Here is a 25,916-nt window from a genome sequence, read left to right on the forward strand (position 1 = left end):
TACATTGTCAGGTGAGCATAACGGCCCATGTACCCCTTGTTTCGGTGATTGTCACATGGTAGACCTCAACTCCCCCTCCGCGCAGTGAACCTTACCCTCGATATCATGTTTACAATTGCACAGACGCGAATAACTAGCAGCAGGTAAGCTAATCTGGAGTACGTTTTGTAGTCGTGTACGTATTGTTTTTTTAATGTATGTTAATGCTTTCCATGCACATCATCATGATCATTGGTTGTTATGTAGGCCAGTTCTTGCACTTGGGCCACTGTATAACCTTAATATTAATAGGACTCGATCACATTTGTTTCTTCAAATTATTTTATGTAGGCCTACTTTCTACGTAGTCGTTCATTTGACGTGTATTAGTCACTTGTGTGTAAAACTGTAAAAATCGTGTTACAGTGTACGTTGCCTGTGGACCAAGGCCTAGGCCTAGGTCTACTCGTAAACTTGTTCACAAAGTGCACGGCCCATTTTCAATTGAACCCACCGTGTTCTCATATTACCACTGCAGTATGTTTAAGCCTATTTCGTTATACACTTGAACGACTTCATATGCAATTCCTCATGTTTTTAAGTCCTAAAAATATACATGCACCTAGCATGGGTCGGAGTTAGGGGTTAGACTTGACCTGGTTTTTAATTATTTTTTTTTTGGTGGGGGGGGGGGGGGGGGGGGGTGGTGTAAGTTGTGTTGTGTCGTATCCTCAGTTTCTATGATAAAACTTCATTCGTTAATTTCCCAATTAATCTTTTTAAACAAACCATCTTAAAGTGAGGGTTGGATTGGGGGATGGGGGTGGTGGTGGGTTTGGGGCTGTTCAAATTTGTATGTGTAAATTGTCTGCCGAAGCAAAATGTCTGCTATGAGTGGGGACCCCCCCCCCTCCCCCCCCCCCCCCCCCCCCCCTTTGTTGCTTCGTTCGTATAAGTTGCTTATAAGTACACTTTTTACACTATCCTCACAGTATCAGGGGTCTCGTGAGCAAGTGAACTGATCAGAAACCCTGATGTATTTTGTGAGGATATGTTTTAGATTTTTGTAAGTTTTTTTTGTAAGCAGGGAGATCAGTTTCAGTAGTTTAAAATTAAGTGCAAACAGCCTTGCCGTAGAAAAAGGCAGACACTTATCTATTCCAACGCATGAAAGACTTTGTGATTACTGTAACACTGGAGCTTAATTTCATTTTTTATTCAGCTGTTCTAAATACATTCAGTTGAATCTGGCAGTATAAAAAAAAAGAAAGATTATTTTCATGTTTTCATAGAAATAATTTCTCAAAAATTTCAGATATCCTTTTGGCTAAATTCTTTTTTATTGATAAATCCTCAACAGTGTTTAAAATATTATTTTAGTTATAAAACTCTCTCAATGTACATCATACAGAAACGGTGCACTAAATAAAAATAATAGTTGATCAGTCTCTTTATGCAACATTCCAATTATTTGCAGTTTCCATTCATTTTCTTCGCAGAGGATGCACATATTCATATAAAATTTAGTATACAGGTTTATCATAATAATATCTAGGTCAAGTTCGATTTTGGGTACAATCAAGCATTTTTTGACAGAGTTATGCCCCTTGGACAAAGAAAAATTCCAATTATTTGTATTTGTATGAAAAAACCCAAAATATGAAAAATAAAAAATTACAAGTATACATTGTATAAGTATACTAATTAAATGATTTTTTAATAAAATGTGCTTCCAGATGAAGGTGATACTATAAGTAAATATACAAAAGATCAAATTTTATAGTTTAGATATGCATAATTTAAACATTTTTGTAACGCAAATTTTTACAGCTATCTTATGGCATTGATTTAAGTTATTTCAAGTATTCGGGGATCGTTTTTACTTTAAAGGTATTCTAAAATATCTACCGGTAGTATATTTTTCATTTCAAAGTAAACTTTCTTGATGAAATTCAGATGAACAGGAAAATGTCAGCCTTCCTTGGTGACGCTGGAGCCCTAAGTATCGGAGCTGGTGTTGTTACTGCGGTAACTGCTGCTGCTGCCACCTATTATCTGTCCACAAGACCAGAACCAAACGTCCTTCCAACCATTGATCTCAATGATCAAGCAGTTGTTTTAGAGGTAGTGAGAAGATGTTATACTCTGTCCCTTAATTTTATCAATATATTCATAAATATTCAAACTTATTTCTAATGTTAATTATTCATTGATCATTTTTATGTCCTTGATGACTCTAAGGCTTTGAATTTTCTGTAACAGTATGTGCAGGGATATTTTACACTTTTGTAAGCTTTACAATGTAACTAGTGTAAATTTCCCCCACATGTATAAACCACTTTTATGGTATACATTTCTTTTATCTATGTCATCTGATGATTAATGCTTAAAAAATGATTGAGATTATTCCTTTTTTTAATGTTTGGGATTCAATAGTAAATATGCAAACAATTCCAAAAGCTTAGGAATGGTTTGCATATTTACTACTGAGAAAAAGTTGTAAATATGGAATTCATTTTTGTTATTTATGATGATTATTCATTGTAACTGCAACTTGACTTGATCATAAATGTGACTTTATGTCTCTGCAAATTAATAACAATTGTATTAAAAACATGCCAATTGTACTTTACTTTTTTACAGGATGGTACAAGATTGTCCAGGTTTATCAAAGATGGGAAACTGATGAAAAATTTGTATGATGATGTAAAAACATTATATGATGCATTTCAAAGAGGAATGAAAATATCAGGTACCTGTATATAGTGGACTGTTGTATTATCCAAGTCCTAATGACATCTCTTAATTGTATCACAAATGGCCAAGCACCGTAATAAAATGCCTTAAAGGCTTGTAGCATTGTATCATAGTGGAGGAGCCAATTGATTTGCACATTTATTTTTCTTTACGTGGAGTAACTACCCTACATATAGGATGTAGGTAAATGTACATTAAAAAAAGATAGTGGCCAGTCATTCTAATGCATTACATTTACCAGTGCATTTATAAAAAGTGTAGGGGCCAGGCATATCCTGTACATGGCAAATTGTTATTTACACATGAACATTTATGTTTTCTAACTTTGCAGGAGATGAACCATGTCTTGGAACTAGAACTGGACCAAATTTAGAGTATCAATGGATGACATACAAAGAGGTACAAGTACAGAAAAATATACTGAAATGAATGCAAAAATAACGTGTGTCAGTGGATGGCTTAAGGAATGATTTGAATAACCTTAATCAAGTTTTACAATACAGTGCAACTATATAATGTTAACATAGATGAGGCATATTCTCTCTCTTTCTCTCATATTTAGGAAAGGAAAAAACTTTCGCTGTTAAGACACAAAAATATTTGGAGGATTGATTTTCATTTATATTATAATTGTTAACATATATTTATTATATTCTATTATATTTTATCAGATTATTATATTAGATTATATATGAGATTTTATTAACAAATCTCATAAAGCCCAAAAGGCTTTATGGAAGATTTGATCATGTTCCAACCCATATTTATATCCTGAAATACATCCAAAAATGATCCCTTATTTCTTATATTTACATTTGTTGCAAATTATGACAATAACAATTCCTCATACTTTTTCTTCTACTTTTGACTTTTTTATTATTAAAAAGGGAACAGAAAAGAAAATTCACTTGCACAATTGAAAAAAAACGATTGAAGCTTGGCAGAATAGTACCACCTCTGTTGAAGTCGCAGAGCAGTTAGAAATTTGAAAACAAAGCGATTGAAAGTTGAGTTAGAGTCTACTTAGGCATTTTTAGGGGAAATTCTATCGCAGAATCAGATTAAAGAGCATAATGATTTCCTCTGACATTATAGAGGAAAGCTATTTTATCTTCGAAGTTCTTTTTTACGTAACAAATTGGACAGAAAAGCACAAGGAGTTAAATTTGACCGTGATCCGTGAATGGAGTAAACACGAAAGGTCTGTGATATTGCGTTTGCAATTTTGACCGATGCTTGTAATAAAGTCAGAAATGAATTTTAACTAAATTAACTCATTTGACAAATTGCTATTGTAATTTTGAAGAACGCCTCGTTACAATGTCGATCCATAAACATTCTGTTTACAGGCCCAATTTGTTATCTAACACGAATCATTTATCCACACAATTAATGTTATATTTTTTAAGAAAATGAATAAATTAAACTTTGTATAACAAAATACAGATATGTTCATTTTTACGATACCGAAAGTTTGTGCTCATAGAAAAAGAAGTGACCTAGATTATTCATGCGCTACTTTGACCTCTGGACTCATAACAATGTTATGCATGAATAACAGCGGATTGCGCAAACAGTGTTCTATAAGGGAAAACATTTGCAAGTGTAAATATAGCAGCAATATTAATCCTCAATCAAAATTTAATTCTTTGTATCATGTTGTTATTTAATTTATATTAAACAACAAAATTAAATCCCCACAAACATACCATTTAAAACTCCTGCAAAACTCTCTTCTGACCTATTGTTAGCTAATTGGTGATTTTAGACACAATTATCAGGATATATATATGCATATTCAGTAAAACCTAAGGATCTCAAACTTCATGTAGTTCAAAAACAAATGATATCAGGGTTTTTGACATTGATATGCAACTGTATTTCAGCAAAGCAGCTTTATATAATTTACAATTCAGTTTTTCAATATCTTTTATATACTTGTAGGTGTTTGAAAACTCTCGAGCATTTGGTTCAGCTTTGTTAGCCAGAGGTCTAAAACAAAATGATTCATCTTTCATTGGCATCTACAGTGTTAACAGGCCAGAGGTAAATATTTCAACCCATTTATTAATTGCTGGTATTAATTTACAATTTTTTGTAGATTCCTTGTTCTACATTAGAACTTTATTCTGCTTTTCTGACATTTTGTATCAAATCGCAAAAACTTAAAATTGCAAGCAACAAATTTCAAGCATTTTTTTTGTAATTTTATATAGTAAACAAATGTCAGAAGAAAGCAGGACTTTCAAAATGTGGATATTAATTCCTTGCCTTTAATTAGGAATTCACAGTACTAATGATTTCATTAAAAACAAATTCATAAAGGTTTCATTGGTAATTGACTTTGTGTTTGTGTTCCTGCTGTAGTGGGTGTTTACAGAGCAGGCATGTAGCATGTTTTCGATGGTCTCTGTTCCTCTCTATGATTCCTTGGGACCTGATGCATGCAAATTCATCATCAAGCAAGGTAAAATCGTCATTTCCTGTGCCATTTTCTTTATTTTACATTAAATGCAATTCTCCTCTTTGGAAAGAAATCCCATTTAACTGTCCAACTTGTCTACAGAGAGTTGAATTGTTTCATCTCCAATAAATACGTTTTAGCTCGCCTGAGGTTCTGATTACTTTTTGTCCTGTTTTACATCTGTCTGGCCAACTGTGATCTTTCACATATTTTCAACTTCTTTTTAAGAACCAGTGGGTCAATATCAAGAAAATTTGGCAAAAAGCATTTTTGGGTAGAGGGCTTTCAAATTTCTTCAAAACATTGATCAGGAGCTCTTCCAAATAAGGGTGTTGAATAATAGGGAATAATGAAAATAGGGTACTGGTCGAGTGTTTTAAATTTCTAGCTTCTCAAGAAAAAACACCCAGAAATATCAAAACTTTTACTCACTTATCATCTCTCTGCCACGAAGGATGCATGAGAGCATAAAACTTTTACTTAAGCTTCCTTTTATATTATTAATTAATTCCTGGGGGTCAAAGAGGGACATGAAATAATGGGTGTTCATTGTAAGAGTACATGGAAAAAAAAGTCCTATACTCTGTCCCGAGTTTTTGCCTCCACCACTTTTTGCTTGATATTTAATTAATAGTAAATACCTTTGTGCTCAAACTACGTTCATCCACTAATATGAAAAATGCCCAGATTATCTGTTTTGAAACGCCCCCTCTACCGCTTCATGTTTCAATACACATCCCAAAATTGAAAGTCTATGGAGATTTTGCATTGCATCAGCCATTAATAAGCCCGGATGATAATGTTAAAAAATTGCGCGATGTATTCCGAGTGTATTCCGAATGGAGAAAAGATGTAAACATTTCCCATTACAAATCTCCATAAGAATATTGTAATCGTTCCTGTGAAATTTTATGAGTGAACAGGGATAATTGTTCAATGAAGATATCTTGGATATATTCCATTTCATCGATTTCAGTTGTATTTCTTTCACAGGTATGTGTATTTTTATTAAAAATCATCAAAAATTGATGGAAGCAATAACTTGGGACAGACTATAAAAAACATGATGGTTAGAACATGAAAAATTAATTTGGAATTTATCATATACCAGATACATGTATATTCAGAAGTTTTGAGCTTAGACTACCTGTCTGTGTATATTTCACTTGTAAGCAGGGTCATTTTTAACTTGTTTTGATGCAAGAAACAGATAGTTACATCCCTTTGAAAGTTCAAGGTCTTGTAAAAATGGTTCTATTTTGCCATAACGCCTATAGTGGGGCGGGGGGGGGGGGGGGGGGGGGGGGGTCTTTTTTTTGGGGGGGGGGGGGGGGTGACCAAAAAGTTCTAATGAAGAAATTTTAGATTTATTTTGCGAACTATACAGAGCAAAAAGAGAACCATATAAATATGTAAAATATGTTAGGAATTATTCTTTTGAATTTCTTTGGTATAGATGAATATGATCAATGGGAGGCAACTTTTGGAAGTTTAGAAAATGTTATAATTGTTGCACATCTCTATTTTTGTTGTGTCAAAGTACATGTAGTTAAAATCTTGAGATGAAGTAAACACCAGTACTTTGTGTTTTGTTAATTTCTTATCATTTCTGTCATAAGGCATTGATTTTGAGAATACATTTGACAGGTGATATTGGATATGTGGTTTGCGACACTGCTCAAAAGACCAAGAACTTGCTAGCCAAAGCAGACCAATGTCCCTCCCTCAAATGTATAATAATGATGGAGACCCCCTCAGAGGAGCTCAAGACCCAGGCATCCAAGTGTAAAGTAGATCTGGTACAGTTCAGCGATTTCCTGGTAAGGAGGATTTAAGGATTTGTATTAAACTTTAACAATAAGGATTTTGCTGCTGTTGTTTGTTTATTAAATTATTTGTTTTGGGGTTTTTGTTTTTGTTTTTGTTTTTTTTTTTGGGGGGGGGGGGATGGTGGGGATGGGGGCGGGGGGTTGGATAGTCTAAGTGTTTGGTTATTTGTGACATATAAGTACATATATACAAATATTAATATTTTTATTTGGGAATTTATAAACCAAATTACTTGTACAATGAATTTTAAAGATCTTTTAAATTCTTCTTTCAGGAACTTGGCAAGAAGAATCTGAAAGAACCAATGGTATGGCCTTGATTTTGTACTATCAAAATCTCTTATAGACTATGTTAACAAAGTAGATTTAATGTACCCAGTACATTGCACCTATCATAGTCGCCTTATGTTGATAGAAGAAGGGCAATATGAGCTGAGTTTCCATTTTATAAAAGTTTACTATTTTATTTCATGATACATGTATTAATATTGATTTGGTTTTTTTTGTAGCCCCCTAAGGAATCAGATTTAGCTACTGTCTGCTACACAAGTGGAACAACAGGTTTAGTAAAGAAATTTTTTCTTCTTTTGCATCATTAGCATTTAAATTATGGCACAAGGTCTCTGAAAATTTTCATTGCTGACATTGCTTCAAGCCCTATGATATTTACTTTAGTGAAATGTGGATCTGATGCTTTGAAAATATTAAGTTTGTATGATTAGTTGCCCTTCTTGATTCTATTCAAACTTGAACCAATGGTGCATTAAGTTACTGGCTATTGACATGCCCTATTAATTAAGTTTCCATAGTTAAGAAGAATTTTATTTGAATGTTATTGATGTTTAATTAGAAAGGAGCTATCATTTATAATGCTAAACACTGTTTGTTGATGGATTGCATATATTGGTACAGTTGAACTGCGATATCTCAAACACTGATACCTCGAATACAATGGATACCGGTATGTCAAAGTGATATTTAAGTCCCAACAACTTATTTTTTAAGTGTTTTACCCTTGATATCTCGAAAACTCGGATATCTCAAAGTTTTTAAACAGTCCCATCTAGTTCGAGAGAACGAAGTTTGACTGTAATTCATTTTTATATTGTAAATTTTAGGTGATCCTAAAGGTGTAATGTTGACACATGCCAACCTGATAAGTAACATGTCAGCTGTGGCAAAGACTGCTTTGGTGAGTCTGATTTAAATTTGATTTTGGTAGAGTAATTCAAACAATTATCATTATAATGATTACTGTGTAAGGCTCCTGTAGCCATTTATATGTACTCTTTGCATTCTTTACTTCATTAGCTTTTTGTTATCAGGCTTTTGATATTTCAGCAATAACAATTAAACTTTTTCAAGAAACTACCGTATTTTTCGGGGCATATGCCGATGTGGGGCATAGGCCGAATTGCTAATTTTTAGACAAAATTCAAGAAAAATCCTTAGACTAGCCTAATTGGGGGATAAGCCTAGCCTAATTGGGGGATAAGCCGATTTTCAATCGATGATTACTATAGTGAAAGTATGACCGCTGATTAAGAAAGTCACCGTATTAAGTATATACTTTCAGAATATCGATGTAGAAAGTCAAAAGAGTAATTAAAATTATTAAATTTGCTTAACATATATATTTCAAGCAATTTTTAAAAATTAATCTGTGTTTTGTAGCTGTTTGGTCTCTTCCGTATTCGTCGGTGTATCGTTGTGTATCGTAATTTTACATAATGTAAATTTAATTGCAACACCAACCTCCGTGGTTCTGTCTGGTAGAACTAAGTATAATATTTTACCAAACCTTTTTATATTTTATTAATACCTTATTGCTAAATCTCATTTAATCAAGTTATACTTTGAAAGCTACTTGTAAATACGGGGTATGGCGTCCATTAGCTCAACACGTGGTTTCATATCCAAATAGAGTTATCCCCCGTAATCGCTATGAATGAGAAAACGAAATACCAAACATAAAATATTTAATTTGTGTTCTTTCCATTAATTAATTAAATAGTGACTTGCCGTTATGCAGAGAAGTTGTAATGTTAAAAACACAGTTAATGCAATGAAGTGTAACGGTGTACACTACGTGCCCCCAGGCTGTGTTTTAGTCATGGGTTTCACACCTTTGTATATACACACGACACCAGAATACCGTTATTTCATCCAACAGAAAATTAATTGTAAAAACACATAGCATTTGATTTATTCTACACCCAAGACCAGTGATTCCTACGAACGCAGACATGAAGAATTCACCAAAATTCCGTCATATTACATTCTACCCGGTTTCGTCTTCTTTTTTACGACGCAATAATAGTTTCCAGTGTTCATACACGAACGTGGGAAAAAAATTCTTTTGATTGGGATTGTAAAGAAATATCTTGTACAGTACTGTACATTTTATTACTCACGATGTCATTACAAAAATTATCAACGGGACAACTATCGAACAATAGTTCAAACGGAAAGAAAAAAACCAACCCTCATAATAAATTGCTACAACAGTACAACGGATAAAAACAGTGGATTTTATATTTTACTGTTAAATTATTTTAACTTTGAGTCTAAGAATAGCCGATCCCGGGGGATAGGCCAGGGCTCGCTCATCGGAGGAAAAAAATACCGGCCTATGCCCCGAAAAATATGGTACAAAACTTTCAGTAATCAGAAAGTATATTGAAATGTACCATTTATTGGGGTCAGAGGAGCATGAATTACATTTAGAACTATTTTAACAAGACCTTTGACTTTTAGTTGGACGTAGCTATCTATTTTTAGCGTCAAAACAAGTTAAAAATGACGCGGTTTCAAGCGAAATATACACAGACTGTGTAGTCTTAGCTCAAAAACCAGACAAATCTTGTTGATTTCAAAAAGCCATGGCTGAGAGGCCAGCAATTTAAATAGACAGGCCTAAGTCACATTGCTGTTTGACACAACTATATACTCAAAGTCCAAGCTCTTGTTAAAATGGTTCTGTTAATATTAAGTCCTGTTTTTAAAGTTCCCAATGATGAGACAAAAAGTGATGCCATATTGAAATATTTATATATTTAAATTCATAATTTTTTTTAATAAATTTAATATCCATATTTACTGAGCATTGAAACAAACTACATGTACATAAACAGTATACCTATGTACATACATGTGTGCAAATGGTACCTTAAACTTAATTTCTTGGTAATTAGGGTCAGATTTACAAGGGTTGTTCTGAAATTATTAATTTAAACATATTTTATTGAATAAATTCAATTGGATTGGACAACAGACATAGCCTATGTATATCCTCTCCTGGTATAATAGGTCAAGTTACATAAATAGTATAGTATACAATATCCATCTGTAACTATAATCATGTATTTGAATAATTTTTTGTTAATTGTTAGGCTACAGTTGTAATTGAGTATCTACATTGAAATATTCTGAAATTTTTTAGACAAACCATGTAATTTCCTTTCTAAGTGACAGGTTTTAGTGAAAATTGACATAAACATTGAACAAATTCCAACAAATAATTGAGCAAAATATTAATTGGGTATATATTAATATTTTGTTTATGACAGCGGCACATTAACAAGTCAGTGGTCGGGATAGTCCTGATAGTTAGCATGCTTTTTATACCCCCGCTCTGAAGGAGAGGGGGTATACTGTTTTACCCTTGTGTGTCTGTCTGTCTGTCCGTCTATCTGTAACAAAAATTTCTGTCGCATTTATCTCAGCAACTATTTATCGCAGATGCTTGAAATTTTTACACAATATTTGTATAGGCATGCCATATCGTGGGATATATTTTTGTACCAATCAGACGTCAACTTCCTGTTAAATGACAACTGTTTATTTTTAGCAAAAATTTTCAAACAAATTTTTGTCAAAGAATTCTCTGCAACTGTTTATCGCAGATGCTTGAAATTTTTACACAGTATTTGTATAGGCATGCCATATCGTGGGATATATTTTTGTACCAATCAGATGTCAACTTCCTGTTAAATGACGACTTTGTTTATTTTTAGCAAAAATTTTCAAACAAATTTTTGTCAAAGAATTCTCTGCAACTGTTTATCGCAGATGCTTGAAATTTTTACACAGTATTTGTATAGGTATGCTATGTCGTGGGATGTATTTTTGTACCAATCGGACGTCAACTTCCTGTTTAATGAGTACTTTGTTTATTTTTAGCAAAAATTTTCAAAAAAATTTCCGTCAAAGATTTCTCAGCAGCTATTTATTGCAGATGCTTGAAATTTTAACACACTATTTGTTTTGGCATGCCATATTGTGGGATGTATGTTTGTATCAATTGGACGTCAACTTCCTTTGTTTATTTTTAGCCAAAATTTTCAAACAAATTTTCGTCAAAGATTTCTCAGCAGCTATTGATCACAGAATCTTGAAATTTTTACACAGTGTTTGTTAAGGCATGCCATATTGTGGGATATATTTTTGTACCAATCAGACATCAACTTCCTGTTAGATAAGTACTTTGTTTATTTTAGCCAAAATTTTCAAACAAATTTTCCTCAAAGATTTCTCAGCAGCTATTTATCGCAGATGCTTGAAATTTTAACACACTATTTGTTTAGGCATGCCATATTGTGGGATATATTTCTGTATCAATCGGATGCCAGCTTTCTGTTAAATGTTGACTTTGCTTATTTTGCATATTCACATCATAGCGGGGGTATCACTAGTGAGCATTGGCTCACAGATATCTTGTTGGTTTTTTTTCACATATCTTCTCTTTAAATTTTCCACACCAAATTTGAATAATATGATTTTTTTCCCTAACTAGATGGCCATATCAGTGAATAGCAATGACGTTCATATCTCGTATCTTCCTTTGGCTCACATGTTTGAGAGAGGGATGCAGGCACGTATTGATTTATTCAATATATTTTTTTGAGAGGCAATTTTCATGAATGAAAAGAAAGAATTGGTAATTTGATGCTCTTGTATTTATTTTTCAGATTATTTGTTTTATGCATGGATGTAGAATAGGATTTTTCCGTGGAGATGTGAAGTTGTTGACAGATGATATGCAGGCATTAAAACCGACTCTCTTTATCACTGTCCCCAGACTTTTAAACAGAATCTATGACAGGGTAGGCATTAAAAGAAAAAAAAATGACTGAATCCAATTGTATTTATTTGGTAAATATAATCTGTTAATGTATATAGGTCTATACCGTAATTGAATCAGGAACATAGTTATCGCCAGTAATTCTAAATCAATAAAGCATTTCATTATAATTTTAAATAATAATTAAAGCATTTTATTATTCATGACAAAATACTCACGTCTGGTTTTGGCATGTGCAACATTGTGACATATCACAATAGCAAAATAAATGCCAGTGCATTATGAATAAAATTAGTTTTTGATTTAATATTATAATAAATCGTAATTTTAAGACTATTTTTTTTTCAGATTGTTAATAGTGTTCAAGGCAGTGCATTAAAATCGAAGCTTTTGGAATGGGCTGTGAAAGCTAAGACCAAAGAAGTTGAAAGGTTTTATTTTTTATCCAAAATTTTACTTTCTACATATTTACATTCCGTGTACATTTCCCCTAATGTTTGCATTGGGAATCTGAGATGTTCAATTTCCTGTAAAAACACAGCCTTGTCTCAGTGCATGAGCACAAGTATAAATGCCATCATGCATTTTGAAAATATTTATTATTATTGTAAGATTAAACAAAATGTTCAAACTTACCTAACCAATTTAGTATGCACTTATGAAAAATAATTGTTAAATCATATCTATTCCTTAATGAAAGAAATTTTTCTCCACAAATTTTCTGGTACTATATTAAGCTCACCTGAGCTGAAAGCTCAAGTGAGCTATTCTGATCACATTTTGTCTGTCGTCCGTTTGTCTGTCTGTAATTTTTTCACATTTTCAACATCTTCTCAAGAACCACTGGGCCAATTTCAACCAAACTTGGCACAAAGCATCCTTAGCCTAAGGGGATTCAAAGTTGTGAAAATTAAGGACCATGCCCTTTTGCAAAGGGAGATAATTAGGAATTTATGAAAATTTTCTAGAAATTTTCAAAAATCTTCTTCTCATGAACCAGAAAGCCAGGAAAGCTGAAACTTGTGTGAAAGCATCCTCAGGTAGTGTAGATTCAAAGTTGGGAAAATCATGACCCCCGGGGGTAGGGTGGGGCCACAATGGGGGGTCGAAGTTTAACATAGGAATATATAGAGTAAATCTTTAAAAATCTTCTTCTCAGAAACTAATCAGCCAGGAAACTGAAACTTGTGTGGAAGCATCCTCAGGTAGTGAACATTCAAAGTTGGGGAAATCATGACCCCCGGGGGTAGGGTGGGGCCACAATTGGGGTCGAAGTTTGTGAATATATAGAGTAAATGTTTAAAAATCTTCTTCTCAGAAACTAATCAGCCAGGAAAGCTGAAACTTGTGTGAAAGCATCCTCAGGTGGTGTCGATTCAAAGTTGTGAAAATCATGACCCCTGGGGGTAGGGTGGGGCCACAATTGGGGGCAAAGTTTTACATAGGAATATATAGAGTAAATCTTTAAAAGTCTTCTTCTCAGAAACTAATCAGCCAGCAAAGCTGAAACTTGTGTGAAAGCATCCTCAGGTGGTGTAGATACAAAGTTGTGAAAACATGACCCCTGGGGGTAGGGTGGGGCCACAATGGGGGTCGAAGTTTAACATAGGAATATATAGAGTAAATCTTTAAAAATCTTCTTCTCAGAAACTAATCAGCCAGCAAAGCTGAAACTTGTGTGGAAGCATCCTCAGGTAGTGTAGATTCAAAGTTGTGAAAATCATCACCCCCGGGGATAGGGTGGGGCCAGAATTGGGGGCAAAGTTTTACATAGGAATATATAGAGTAAATCTTTAAAAGTCTTCTTCTCAGAAACTAATCAGCCAGCAAAGCTGAAACTTGTGTGGAAGCATCCTCAGGTAGTGTAGATATAAAGTTGTGAAAATCATGACCCCTGGAGCTAGGGTGGGGCCACAATGGGGGGGGGGGGTCAAAGTTTTACACAGGAATATATAGAGTAAATCTTTAAAAGTCTTCTTCTCAGAGACTAATCAGCCAGATGATTCTTTATAATTGTTAAGACTTTGGCCCCAGGACAATTCTTTGGCCTCACAAGAAGGTTCAGAGTTTGATGTAGGTTTATATCCCATATATAAACTATTGTTAGGGATCTTTTTGAGAACTGCAATACTCATCATATGATATGACTATAAAATCATCCTGTTAGAAAAGGGACTAATGATTATAAACATAAGAATATCCAGGGGAAAAATGGATTTTATTTATACAGGATCTACATGTATTATTGTACATTGTCCAGATAGTTTGTATTATGACTCCATTTAGCTGATTTTATCATACCTATTGTTCCTCAGGTGAGCAATGTGGCCGATGGGCCTCTTGTTTTTAGTTGTGGAAGCGAACTAAATAACATGTTAATGCGACTGTTCCATGTAAGTTTCATATTTATGATTAAGAGTGTATATAATGTCTTTAAAGCGACAATACACAAATATTTGGTACAAGTAAACATCAATATGAATATTAATATAAGCATTGAATGCTTATTTTTGGATGTTGTTGGTCCTATAACACACTAGGCTGTGCAGACAAATTATCATAACGCATGTAAGTGGTTATTCAATTTGTCTGCACGGCCTGGTGTGTTATATGACTGACGGCATCCAAAAATAAGCATTCAAAGCTCAAATAAAGTTCACTTTCCCAAGTGTCCCATAAAAGTTAAGAACATGGAAAGATACATATTTTTCAATGTTCTTCTTTTCAAGTTAAAAAATATTGAAAACACAAGAATTGATTCCAATATAGATGCTCCTTTTTACAATTTGGAAATTGAATTTTGATTATCGGTCATATGATTCCTCTTGGACTATCAACATAAAATTTAAGTACAGTGTATCCAAAAACATTTTAGCCAAATTCACCAATTACCTCATTTAAAGTGTTTCACCTTTGACATTGGGGAGGCTATATACTCTACAAGTATACACTTGGAAGACTTCTTTTATATCAACAATATTTTTTATGTTATTTATTTCATTTTTCAAGTTTTATAGTAAGAAAAGACAGCATTTGGGATAAACTGGTTTTTGGCAAGGTACAGAAATTACTGGGTGGCAGAGTGAAAATTGTAATCACTGGGTCAGCTCCACTGGAGGCCAAAGTTTTCAACTTCATCAGAGCAGCTTTTGGTTGTGTGGTAAGAATAGAAACAATTTTTTGATGCTTTTAAATGATTTTTCAATGAGAAAAAACCCTATTATTAAAGTGATTTTTTATACCAGGGTTCTTTGAAAAATGAAAGGCAAAATAACACTATATGCAATATGTGTACTTTCAGAAATGTTAGTTTTTACATACTGGGACTTGGTCAGATAGATAGACGAGGTCACCTTTGATCCAACTAAGTCATATTACCAGTACTCCCCAGTACATAAATATTAATTAATTCCTTTTGTAAAGTTAGACTGACATTGAAAGTAAAGCTTAATTGCCCTGTATAATACAGGTGATGGAGGGATATGGACAGACAGAGGCCACGGCTGGGATCACTTTCAGTATAGCAGGAGACCCATCAACAGGTTACACTGTTTCCGTATAACTTAATTTACACTAAAAACAATTTTGATTATAACTGTATACCTCATTACAAATGGATAATTTAACATTATTAATACTGGTAATTATATATTTGTTAATGTTTTCACATTCACTCTTTCTCTCTATTCTGAAAGTTAATTTTTGTTTAAATTTTAACAAATTGAAATACTGATGTGTGAACACCTCAGTCTTTGATATGGTTCTTACCAATTCCTGAATTAACCTTATATTTAAATACAACTCCTATTATAGGCCATGTTGGTTGTCCACTTCCATGTTGCAAAGTAAAACTTGTTGATGTACCCGAGATGGGTTATTATGCTAAGGACAATAAAGGAGAGGTATGTTGTTTGATTTATTAAAAAATTAATTATTATTGTCTGACCCTACATAGATCATTACGGTACATTATATTTTTAAATGGTTTTTGAACCTTCAAGTATTCTGAATTGCAACTTGCATCCAAATTGCTGGCCCTGCAGTCTGAAAACAAGACCTTGCCAATAACTTTGGTAGAAATACATGATTTGTCCTAACATTGAAAGTAAACCTTAAGCTTTAGTTATCAATATGTCATAAAAAATTGGAAATAAAAATTAAAAAGAAATTAATAACTATAGGTTTTTTATTTTACATTTCTTTTAAATTACAGGCATTCTAAACTTTTGTCTTTGATAGTATTTATTTGATATTAACATATTTCATTTGATCTAGATCTGCAGCTATGGCCCATCCACATTCATTGGTTACTTTAAAAATGAAGAGAAGACAAAGGAAACAATTGATGATGATGGGTGGCTTCACACAGGAGATATTGGACAGTGGCTACCAGTATGTTACATGAATTGCTTATTAAAATTCCTGTACTTCTTCTTAGAAAATATTTTGATAAATATTTATTTGTAAAGAAAACAAAGAGGAGACCTGATTGTTTATTTTAACGTGAAGTTAAAAGTAAATTAATGGTCAATATGCATGTACATGTAATGGTGAGTTTTATACAATTGTCATGATTTTTAAAATTGATTGATCTTTATTTTTTAGGTTTATGTTGTGAATAAATTAATTATCCCAGAACACATATAATTAGAATTTAATATTTGCTTTTATCAATTTCAGAATGGTACACTGAAAATCATTGACAGAAAGAAGAATATTTTTAAACTTTCACAGGTTGGTATTCACTGTATTATAAGCACAAAATGATGGGAATTTTAAAAGAAATTATTCCACAATGAAACCTTGCTCATTCGTTGGGTTTTTTTTTTTTTAGGGGGAATACATAGCCACAGAAAAAATAGAGAACTGTTATGGTAGAAGTCAATTTGTGGCACAAGCATTTGTGGATGGCAACAGCCTCAAGGTACATAACAATTCTTATTGTTATACTTTCATGTTAAATACTGAAATCTGATTGCATGGTTTAGATGCAGTTCATAATCTGTTCTATTACCCTCAGCGTTAGCAACGGGTAACATTACGAATTGTTACATGCGCGAAAATAATGCGCGTACAGTTCGCCTTAGAATTCACGTTATTCCTATATAATCTAATTCTGATTGTAACGCCTCATATGATTGGCTAAAAAAATTCATATTTATCGTATAACATAACTTGCCTACGTCACAATACGACGTGTGTGTGAAAGGTATAAATTCGCTTGACGTTACGTTTAAATTCTGTACAAATAAACATATTTTAACTAATATATGGGCCTTATTATCTGATTTAAATAGTAGAAAATTAAATTATAAGGAATAAATTTAATTTTTACCTAAGTTATACGAGTATAACATAACTTAGAACAGTTTACGCTTTTTTATTAACCGATTTGCGTTTTATAAAGCGTAAACTGCCCAAAATTATGTTATATTATATAACATAGGTAGAAATTAAATTGTCAACCTCCGCTTTGCGTCGGTTGACAATGGTTTTCTCGGGGTGTCAATTTCAACTGTTACCCTCCCAAACAGGCACTATTTATATAATAAGAAATATTGTATCATGCTACTGAATATCCATCATAAACGAATGGAAGAGTGTACAGATCTAATTTGGACCACAGGGGCATCGTATCCGCTCTACACTCTATACATGTATATATAAAGAATACAGTCTGGAATCATTTGCTAGATCTTGACCTTAAATGCTGATTAATCAACAGCAACAAAAATCAATGAAGTAGTGTGCATAACAATTCTCTATCAAAAATTAATAGACGATCAGATGAATCAGGGTTTTAAACAAGTTTTCTCCGAGAGATCATTTACATATATGTTATCATGTGTACAGTACTGATCAGACCCAACCTAACACCAGCAACTAAACCCCGGGTTTACTTGGGGGTTTAATTATACCCCCGCAAACGAAGTTTAGGGGGGTATATTGGTTTCACCCTGTCCGTCTGTCTGTAGACGCAACTTTGTCCCCCCTATAGAATTTTTTATTACTGCATGGAACAGTTTGAAAATTTGTACATATGTTGAACACCATCTGAAGATGTGCACCTGCAATTTTTTTTAAGATCAGACAAGAATTAATGATTTTATGACAGTTTTCATTTTCCTTATTCTATATATTGTACACTAATGTTGAAAAGTAAGGGAGGTAATCCTTACAGATTTTATTAATTAATTGATAGAAAACACTCTAAAATATATTTATATAAATACATTCAGATGGAGTTTTTTGTCTTTATGTCTTAATTAATAAAAAAAAAATTATTTTTTATAAGTATTCTATCAACTGACAATGCAAAGTTTTTGTTTGTCAATGATAAATTCTTAGGAGCTAATGAGAACATCAAAGACAAGTGTGGCTGAATTCATTTGTCCCAAGGGAGCCATTATCTGAGCCCTGGTTCAGATGGAGCATGTGTTTAGGGGAAATTGATAATCTGTAAAATGGGTGATGGTTTTGGGGCTATTTTAAAACTGTTTCATGTAAACCAAAAGGTCTATCATTATAAGGAAATAAATAATATAATTATTAATAAAGAAGTTAAACTATTTTTAGAGGTTGTTTAAATTTATTTGTCAAGTAATTTGATGAAGTGACCCTATTGGGCATTAATTTAAATGAAATTCAAAATTACTGATATGATTGAAGTGTTTTGGCAATTTTAAAATTGTTTGTAATATTAAATTTTCTTTTTTACATATTTTTACATAGTATGGTAATTATGGTAATGTTTTGGGAGTTTATTAAATTTAACAAGCTCATCAAAGAATATTCATAGTCCTATGGGATCAATTTTCTGATATGGAGTTCAACTGTGCCATAGGAGAAAGTGAGGAAAATTTGAAACAACTAATTGCATCTGTCAAGACTCTTATTAGAAAGATATTGAAAGTTATATCAACAGAAGAGCATTGCTTGGCTACCGGTATTTCTATTCACTGCAAAGGGAGGGGTTATTGTCATTTTGTTGGTTTTTCTTTAAATTAAATTAAAAAAATATATCATCAAATACATACATTTGTAAATGTATTACTGTTAAAGATATGTATTTACAGTGAAATTCTGACAATTTTGATTTTAATTTTTCTTTGTTAACTATTTTTTTCTTTTTTTACATTTCTAGAATTTTTTTTTTTTGTATGTGTTCCAAACCTTAATTATTATTCAATTCAATTATTTGTCCCATTTGAAATTAGCCTAGCGGGGGTATTAGTCCCATTAGGACAGTTCTAGTTTGGGTTTACTTTTTGAAAATATGGGTCCACTCCGGGTTTACTTGAGGTCAACTGTAAGCACTGAAGTGTGAAGCAGACCAATTTTAATCTTACCATCCTACTGCCTGTAGTTCCTGCCCCTTATATATTCCGAATACAAATTAAGCGTCTGCTTTCAGGGGTATACTTCTGGCTGGGTTTACTCTCTGTGTCCACTCTAGGTTTACTCTGGGTCCAAAGTAGTAAACCTGAAGTAAACCCGGAAAGTAAACCCAGGGTTTAGTTTGGGTTTACTTTCTGTTAGGTTAATTGGGTCTGATCGATACTGTACCTTTAGAAAATTGTATGTGTATAATTCCATTCTTGGAAAATAATATTTGTTAATTTTACCAATTTTAACAAACGAAAGGTGTGTACTAAACAAAAAGTAGAAGTACCGGTACAATAAATTTTGAAACATATACCATGTATATTAAAAGTAATTCTAAGTTTAAAGCCAATTTATATCTTCAGAATAATGTGGTGGGAATAATTGTACCAGACCCAGAGGTCATGCCAGGCTGGGCTGAAAAAGAAGGAATTTCTCCAGACATGACAGAGCTCTGCAAAAATAAGGTAACTATTCAAAGGACAATGAGTTCTGAATTTTTTCTCGATCTCATTTTATTTCAGACAGCCGAAAACATGCTCTTTTTGATTTCAATCAAAAAATAAAAGGGGCAGATAGCTTATAAATACTTCACTTGCCCAATAAATGGAATGGAGCAACCCAACGCATATTTTAGAGGCCAGATACATTGATTTCGGCCTGTCAGGAGCAGTGGGATAAAAATGTTGTTTACAAAATTTTGGTTACTATTATTTATGCCAAAAAAAAACACAATATGATTTAAACTAAATCATATTACTTACTCCAGTTTATACAAAAATTGTAACCATTATCAATACATTCTAATGTACGGCACTGAGTCACTCGTTACGGATTTCTTTTTTATTGCAGAAAGTGAAAGAAATGATATTCAAAGATATAGTTCGAATTGGGAAAGAAGCAGGATTGAAGACTTTTGAACAGGTACAAGCAATAAATTTATTTTCTTAATAGAAAAAAAAAAGAACAAAAAGTTAGATTAAACATTCATTGGCAACGTAAGAAACTTTTATCTTTTTATTTTTTGCAGGTTGCAAACATTACTCTCTATCCTGAATTATTCTCCCTGGAAAATAACCTACTGACACCAACTTTTAAAAACAAAAGACCTGTTCTTCGAAAGAAATTTCAATCTGTGATTGATGACCTGTATGCCGAAATTGAAAAGTGAAATGCTAAATGAAAAACTAAAGAATCAATATTATATAAAAAATTACTAAAGTTTTAAGGTATATATGTGACATGATGTCAAGACAGAGTATTTGACATCAAAAGAATATACAAGTTTTTCAGAAGAGTAATGTACATTACAGTGCAGGTAATATGGACACTTGCACTATACTTTTTACACCTCTGTAGTTGACCAATACAATGCAGGCATTTAAGGTAGGATGGCCATACTTAATTCACACATTGCATGTGGCAAGAGAAATAATTCAACCTACTTAATCTTATTTTTACAGTAAATAAACGATTACACTGTGATATTGGACTCTTCATATACTTACGAAGAATGTATAACATGTATATAACTATTATAGTACATGTTAAGTAGATAAGTAGAAATATCTACCCTCATTATGTTCATACTCAAACTATATTGAAAAACATGTACAAAGGATGTTTTGAATCTGTTCACATTGTTTACTTGAGAAATATTTTTTTATCATCATCCATTTGCATACATTAATGATAATCAACAATAAAATTGTAATTCATTCCTAGTGGTCAGTCTTTTTCATTCTTTGGCATCATTGATTCCTCCGCCAGTTATTGCAAATGTGGCTTCACTCTCTGGAAGATCCGGACTTTAATAGAAAATAACATAAATTTGTTATATAATCAATAATTCCCCCCTCCTTCAAAAAAAAAAATGAGAGGGGTTATTAATTTTCTGCGATATAGATCACAGGGGCTCGGTTGTCGGATAGTGGAGTTCTTTATTATTTGTTCCCGAGGATCAAAATGATTAAATTTAGTAATCTTAAGTGTATTTCTGTCTATTGCATTAAAAATTATTCACTGAAAACCCCGGTTTCAGTTATGTTAAAAAAATTGCATTCAATGTACATTATTTTTAATGTACTAATTTTAATCATTTTGGTTCATGTGAACAAATAATAAAGAACTCCACTATCCGACAATCGAGCGCCTGTGATATAGATGGTTGTTTCCTACCTATCGTATATTTTAGCTATTCTGGTCTCCCCTCGTCCCTTGCGTAAGCTAATTCTGGTGGTGGAGGCGTGTGCTAGTATATTTCCTCCTATTGGTTTCTTGGGGTCCGCTTGAAAGCTTGGTAAAACATTTCATTCCATTTTCAAGCTCAAGATGACAAATCGATATACATGTAATTTCATTGAAAAATAAAATACAAAATGTATACATACGACATTGTTGCCCCTGGGTCTGCTGTCATCTGATTGGTTACAAAAACGGCAACATTGTATTCTAAAAAATAGCGTATGTTTTTAATGAATACAATTATGGCAATTTTAAACATCCTGCTGTATTTTCTGTTTTGTCACATGTAACTATGCTACCTTCCGCTATCTTCTGGAGTCTGGACAACATTTGTGCGAGTTTTTGTTGTCTGTCCGCTAATTCTCCCCTACCGCTAAAATCGACACGAAACAAAGCCATTATGGAATCTACAATCTGTAGAGGAAAAAAAAAGAAATTAATATATGATTGCACCTGCTTCTTGTAAAACTGAAAATTGGTGAAAGTTATCTTGCCAAGAAAGGCATACAGTAACTAACAAGAAGTTTGAAAACTCCGGATTCTTCATAAAATTTCGCTGCAACGAAGTCCATCAGTTCATACTGGTGCTCGCCTGAAAGATGAAGCTTATCATGAAATATTGTATTGCCAATATGCATGAAACGTTCATCACATCTATTTTTCCCCCCGAGTTTTCAATCAAATTCTTACTTGTATATGCCCTAGCGTATAAAACATTGTCCAAGACTGCGTTTTGGTCCAAGTTAAACCGATCGGCTATAGCCCTTAGTCTGTCTGGTCGACTAATTTATTGGTTAAGAAATCTAGAGATTTAAACTATTTTCATTACACACTTCAAACATTTACATTTTAAACCTTGTCTGTAAATATAAAGTTTCGGAAAAAAGGTGAATTTTTGTCATGAAATTTCACTAACTTGTTACTTAAATGTATGATTTATATTTAAAAAGAGAAATTTAAAGGGTTTTACAGAATTGATACAAAAATTGTGTTCCTCTTTTAAATGTAATGTTGGTCAAATGGATACAATGTGTTTTCTGTGTCGATAAAGACCACCTTGCCTCCAGTGTAACCATTGGCGCCAGGCAGTTGTGATGTTACTGAAAGAGTTACAGTATGTATGAATTAATGGTAAATAGAATCCATTACGTATTGAAGTCAATAAATTAAACAGAATAAATTCCGGGTTTTTTATGTTGTAAAAATTAAATACCACAGAGAGTGTGTGACAGCTGTGTTTTTCCCGTTCTGAATTCGCCGAACGCCTCGGTTATCGCCATGCTCTCCATACCACCACCAAGCAGTTTACTATGTGTAAAATGAAATAATTTAAGTAAACGCTTAATTTGGAAGGTAGTTGTAACAGTTTAATGCAATGCCATGTATGTAAAAATGATAGAACTCACTCCAGTTCTTGACTGCCGGTTGTTATGCGAAAGACCTGCTTTCTTTTGTCTGCATACTCCAAAGCAGTCAGAAAGCCAGGGTCCTGAAAGGGAAATCATGACCACATCTTCGCTAGCCATGGGTTTTCGGTCCGAAAACCCTTGGCTAGGGAAGATGTTTGTAAGGTGAACGGTACATAAGGTAGAAGGGCGTGAAAAAACTCAACACAGAAATGCAAAACATATGCCGACACCTACACACAGTTTGTTGGCTGCCTCTTTGATCTTTTCCATTTTAGCTTCGGATATTCCTTTTATTGTGCAGAGTTTTTTCCTTGTCGTCATTTGGACGCCCTTGATATAAAACAAACTTTTGCTGAGTGTTAACGAATTATTACATGTACACGTGTAGGGATCATGGGCAAAAACACAAAAAATGACACAAATGCTTATTTTTTTTATCGTTAGATACAATTTAATAATAGTAATAAAATCATGCAAACGCATAGTTCCCACCTATAGTTGATTTGATTAAACAAAAAGATAAACCTAAGACAAAAATGAAATGTCGAAAGTTTTGGTGGTATTGAACCTTAATACCTAAATCCATAGTGTGAGTTGATATTTCTAATGTAAAGTGGGTCTTCACTCCAATTCTTGTTTAACAAAGTTAGATTTTTAATCATATTTAACTATGACAAATACATGTATGTCAACCATTAACCCAGTTTTTAAAATAATACGCATCGAATTTCTTAAAAATGAAAGTATTAAACTTACTGAAGGCAATAGAATACAATTATTTAATGCTTGAGCAGTCAATAGACCAGAATATTTTTCCCTTGGTGCAGGAAACAGCTCAGTATGATCTATTCGGCCATTGGCCGAGGGCAATAGATCATACTGAGCTGTTCCCTGCACCAAGGGAAAAAATTTTGGTCTATTGACTGTTCAAGCATTAAATAATTGTTTTATTACCTAATTCCTTTTGTAGTTTTCGGGGTTTACAATTTGCATATTGCAGATGGTTTTCGTGCCATTATGCAATATTCAGATTTTCCCCATCTTTTACATGCACAAAATCTGTTGCATGCATTACAACATCTCAATTTGATATTAGTTTACACAAAGAAGGGGAGTCTTCAATCCATTAGATTTTTAAAAATAGTCTTTTACCTTATATAAAGCTTTAAAACTGTTGATTATTTGATTATATTTGCATATCCATTGTTCTTTCCCACTATAAGTACATATGGAGGAACTGCAATTATTTTTCTATAATCGCAATTGCTCTGTCTGTATACTATGACGTCATAAAGGTGTGACGTCATATACTTTTCCTTGACGTTATAGATTTAAGGTAGCTCGTGGGTTTACTGCTTGCGAGAAAACCTACCCTGAAAATTTGTCCGCGTGATCGATAGGTTTCAATGATTTATTTCTAAAATTTATTTGAGATTCGTCTGCGTAGTAATAATTTTATCGTGATTCAAACACAGTGTCGCTGATAAAATCAAGCAACGCCATTTCAATGAAATATATAGTAAAATGCATATCTAAGTCGAAAACCGCATTTCAAAACTATGCTTCAAACTTTTAAACGATCTAGACGAACTTAATTTTACTCAACACAATAACAGAAGAGATTATTTTGAATCAATTCATAGAAAATCAAAGTACTGAAAGTACTGTTAGACGGTGGTGTCGTTTGAAAGTGGCAAATTATATGTAACAATGAGTGATGTATGATAATTATTGTTGTCGAAAACCGCGGCCAGTATCGCATACATGTACTTATACTTAACACTTACTCGCACAACTGGTCGTGAGTTTCCTATATGAATAATTCTGTGGAAATCGTAGCTGTGATCTTAATCCACACTTTACAAATGCTGTGTCTCTTGGCCGTCATCTTTTGGAGAAAACCCAAAGATTCATCACAGTAGCCTTTGTAGAGTAGAAGTTTGTATCTATATTTTGTATCTATATCTTTGTATCTATGTCAGTTGATATTAAAAACCCGTTTTCGGTAATACTCTGTATTTTGATTGCCCCAGAATGACTCATTAAATATGTGGGTTGCCACCACATATTGAATGAATAAATCAAATCCAAAGCGATTTTATCACAGTACGCCCAAATATTTGATTGTTTGAAGAAGGGGAATTTTGTTTTTTTTCCCTTTTGACCTTTGGGTTGACCCTGCAAAGGGGAACACCTTTTGAAAAGTGTGGATTGGACTATTATGCTTTAAATTTAGTGTAGATTTCTCAAGTAACGAGAACAAATAAAGCTTTGGTATGATAAAATACTTTTTTTTTTACAAACTATTTGGGCATACATAAAGTATATTAATTTTCCCTCTCGACAGCATTTTCCCTCAATTTCTTCACGGGGAAAAAGTTGCAGTCATTCGGACCATCACACTTGCTTTTGTCCTCATAGTCAGTTAATACATTTAGGTGTAAAGAAAACGGAATGGGTTTACAAGAACCTGTTTGATAATTAAAACTGGTATTGCTTTTGGAATGCACGTCATCATGAAACAGAAGAGTCAATCAATATTTTATCTTCCACTTTAGTGGATTATTTCCATTTGCTCACAACGAAAGTGAATGAAAATTTGAAAAAAAAATATCATACAATATTCAGTCGCGGAAGTTTCATTAATCAACGTTTGAAACATTTGTTCTATTGTATTTAGCTATAGATTTATTCAAATCATTTGAATGAATTCGGGAAAGTCACATGTATATTTTATCGCTTCTCAGTACACTTTAACACGCATACAT

The 25,916-nt window shown here is 33.0% G+C and overlaps 2 protein-coding genes across 6 annotated transcripts in view; one reads left to right on the plus strand and one right to left on the minus strand.

Annotated features, from left to right (window-relative positions):
- On the plus strand, positions 1-21,219 carry LOC128165608 (long-chain-fatty-acid--CoA ligase 5-like). Of its 4 annotated transcripts, none has more exons than XM_052830315.1 (22): positions 1-143; positions 1,936-2,103; positions 2,623-2,731; positions 3,068-3,135; positions 4,681-4,782; positions 5,104-5,203; positions 6,848-7,020; positions 7,305-7,337; positions 7,539-7,590; positions 8,148-8,221; positions 11,825-11,902; positions 12,000-12,134; positions 12,461-12,543; positions 15,122-15,272; positions 15,582-15,654; positions 15,926-16,014; positions 16,388-16,504; positions 16,793-16,846; positions 16,947-17,036; positions 19,861-19,962; positions 20,348-20,419; positions 20,526-21,219. In XM_052830315.1, exons 2-22 carry the CDS (start codon positions 1,936-1,938, stop codon positions 20,664-20,666), a joined length of 2,064 nt encoding a protein of 687 aa, XP_052686275.1. In that variant the 5' UTR covers positions 1-143; the 3' UTR covers positions 20,667-21,219. The 4 variants fall into 4 exon arrangements, with proteins under 4 accessions (XP_052686275.1, XP_052686273.1, XP_052686274.1 ...); XM_052830313.1 differs by having other exon boundaries at positions 17-143; positions 1,913-2,103; XM_052830314.1 differs by having other exon boundaries at positions 125-175; positions 1,913-2,103.
- LOC128165609 (meiotic recombination protein DMC1/LIM15 homolog) overlaps positions 21,170-25,916 on the minus strand; it is a 14,207-nt gene continuing 9,460 nt past the window's right edge. For both annotated transcript variants that reach the window (XM_052830317.1, XM_052830318.1), the window contains exons 5-14: positions 23,383-23,478; positions 23,146-23,228; positions 22,953-23,047; positions 22,767-22,839; positions 22,430-22,521; positions 22,258-22,331; positions 22,039-22,153; positions 21,886-21,946; positions 21,674-21,790; positions 21,170-21,303 (exon numbers count right to left, since the gene is read on the minus strand). In XM_052830317.1, coding sequence (XP_052686277.1) covers positions 21,234-21,303; positions 21,674-21,790; positions 21,886-21,946; positions 22,039-22,153; positions 22,258-22,331; positions 22,430-22,521; positions 22,767-22,839; positions 22,953-23,047; positions 23,146-23,228; positions 23,383-23,478 — 876 coding nt within the window. In that variant the 3' untranslated portion in view covers positions 21,170-21,233. The remainder of the gene's footprint in view (positions 21,304-21,673; positions 21,791-21,885; positions 21,947-22,038; positions 22,154-22,257; positions 22,332-22,429; positions 22,522-22,766; positions 22,840-22,952; positions 23,048-23,145; positions 23,229-23,382; positions 23,479-25,916) is intronic.

This window comes from Crassostrea angulata, chromosome 10, assembly GCF_025612915.1.
Source record: "Crassostrea angulata isolate pt1a10 chromosome 10, ASM2561291v2, whole genome shotgun sequence".
In the NCBI taxonomy this organism is placed as follows: Eukaryota; Metazoa; Mollusca; class Bivalvia; order Ostreida; family Ostreidae; genus Magallana; species Magallana angulata.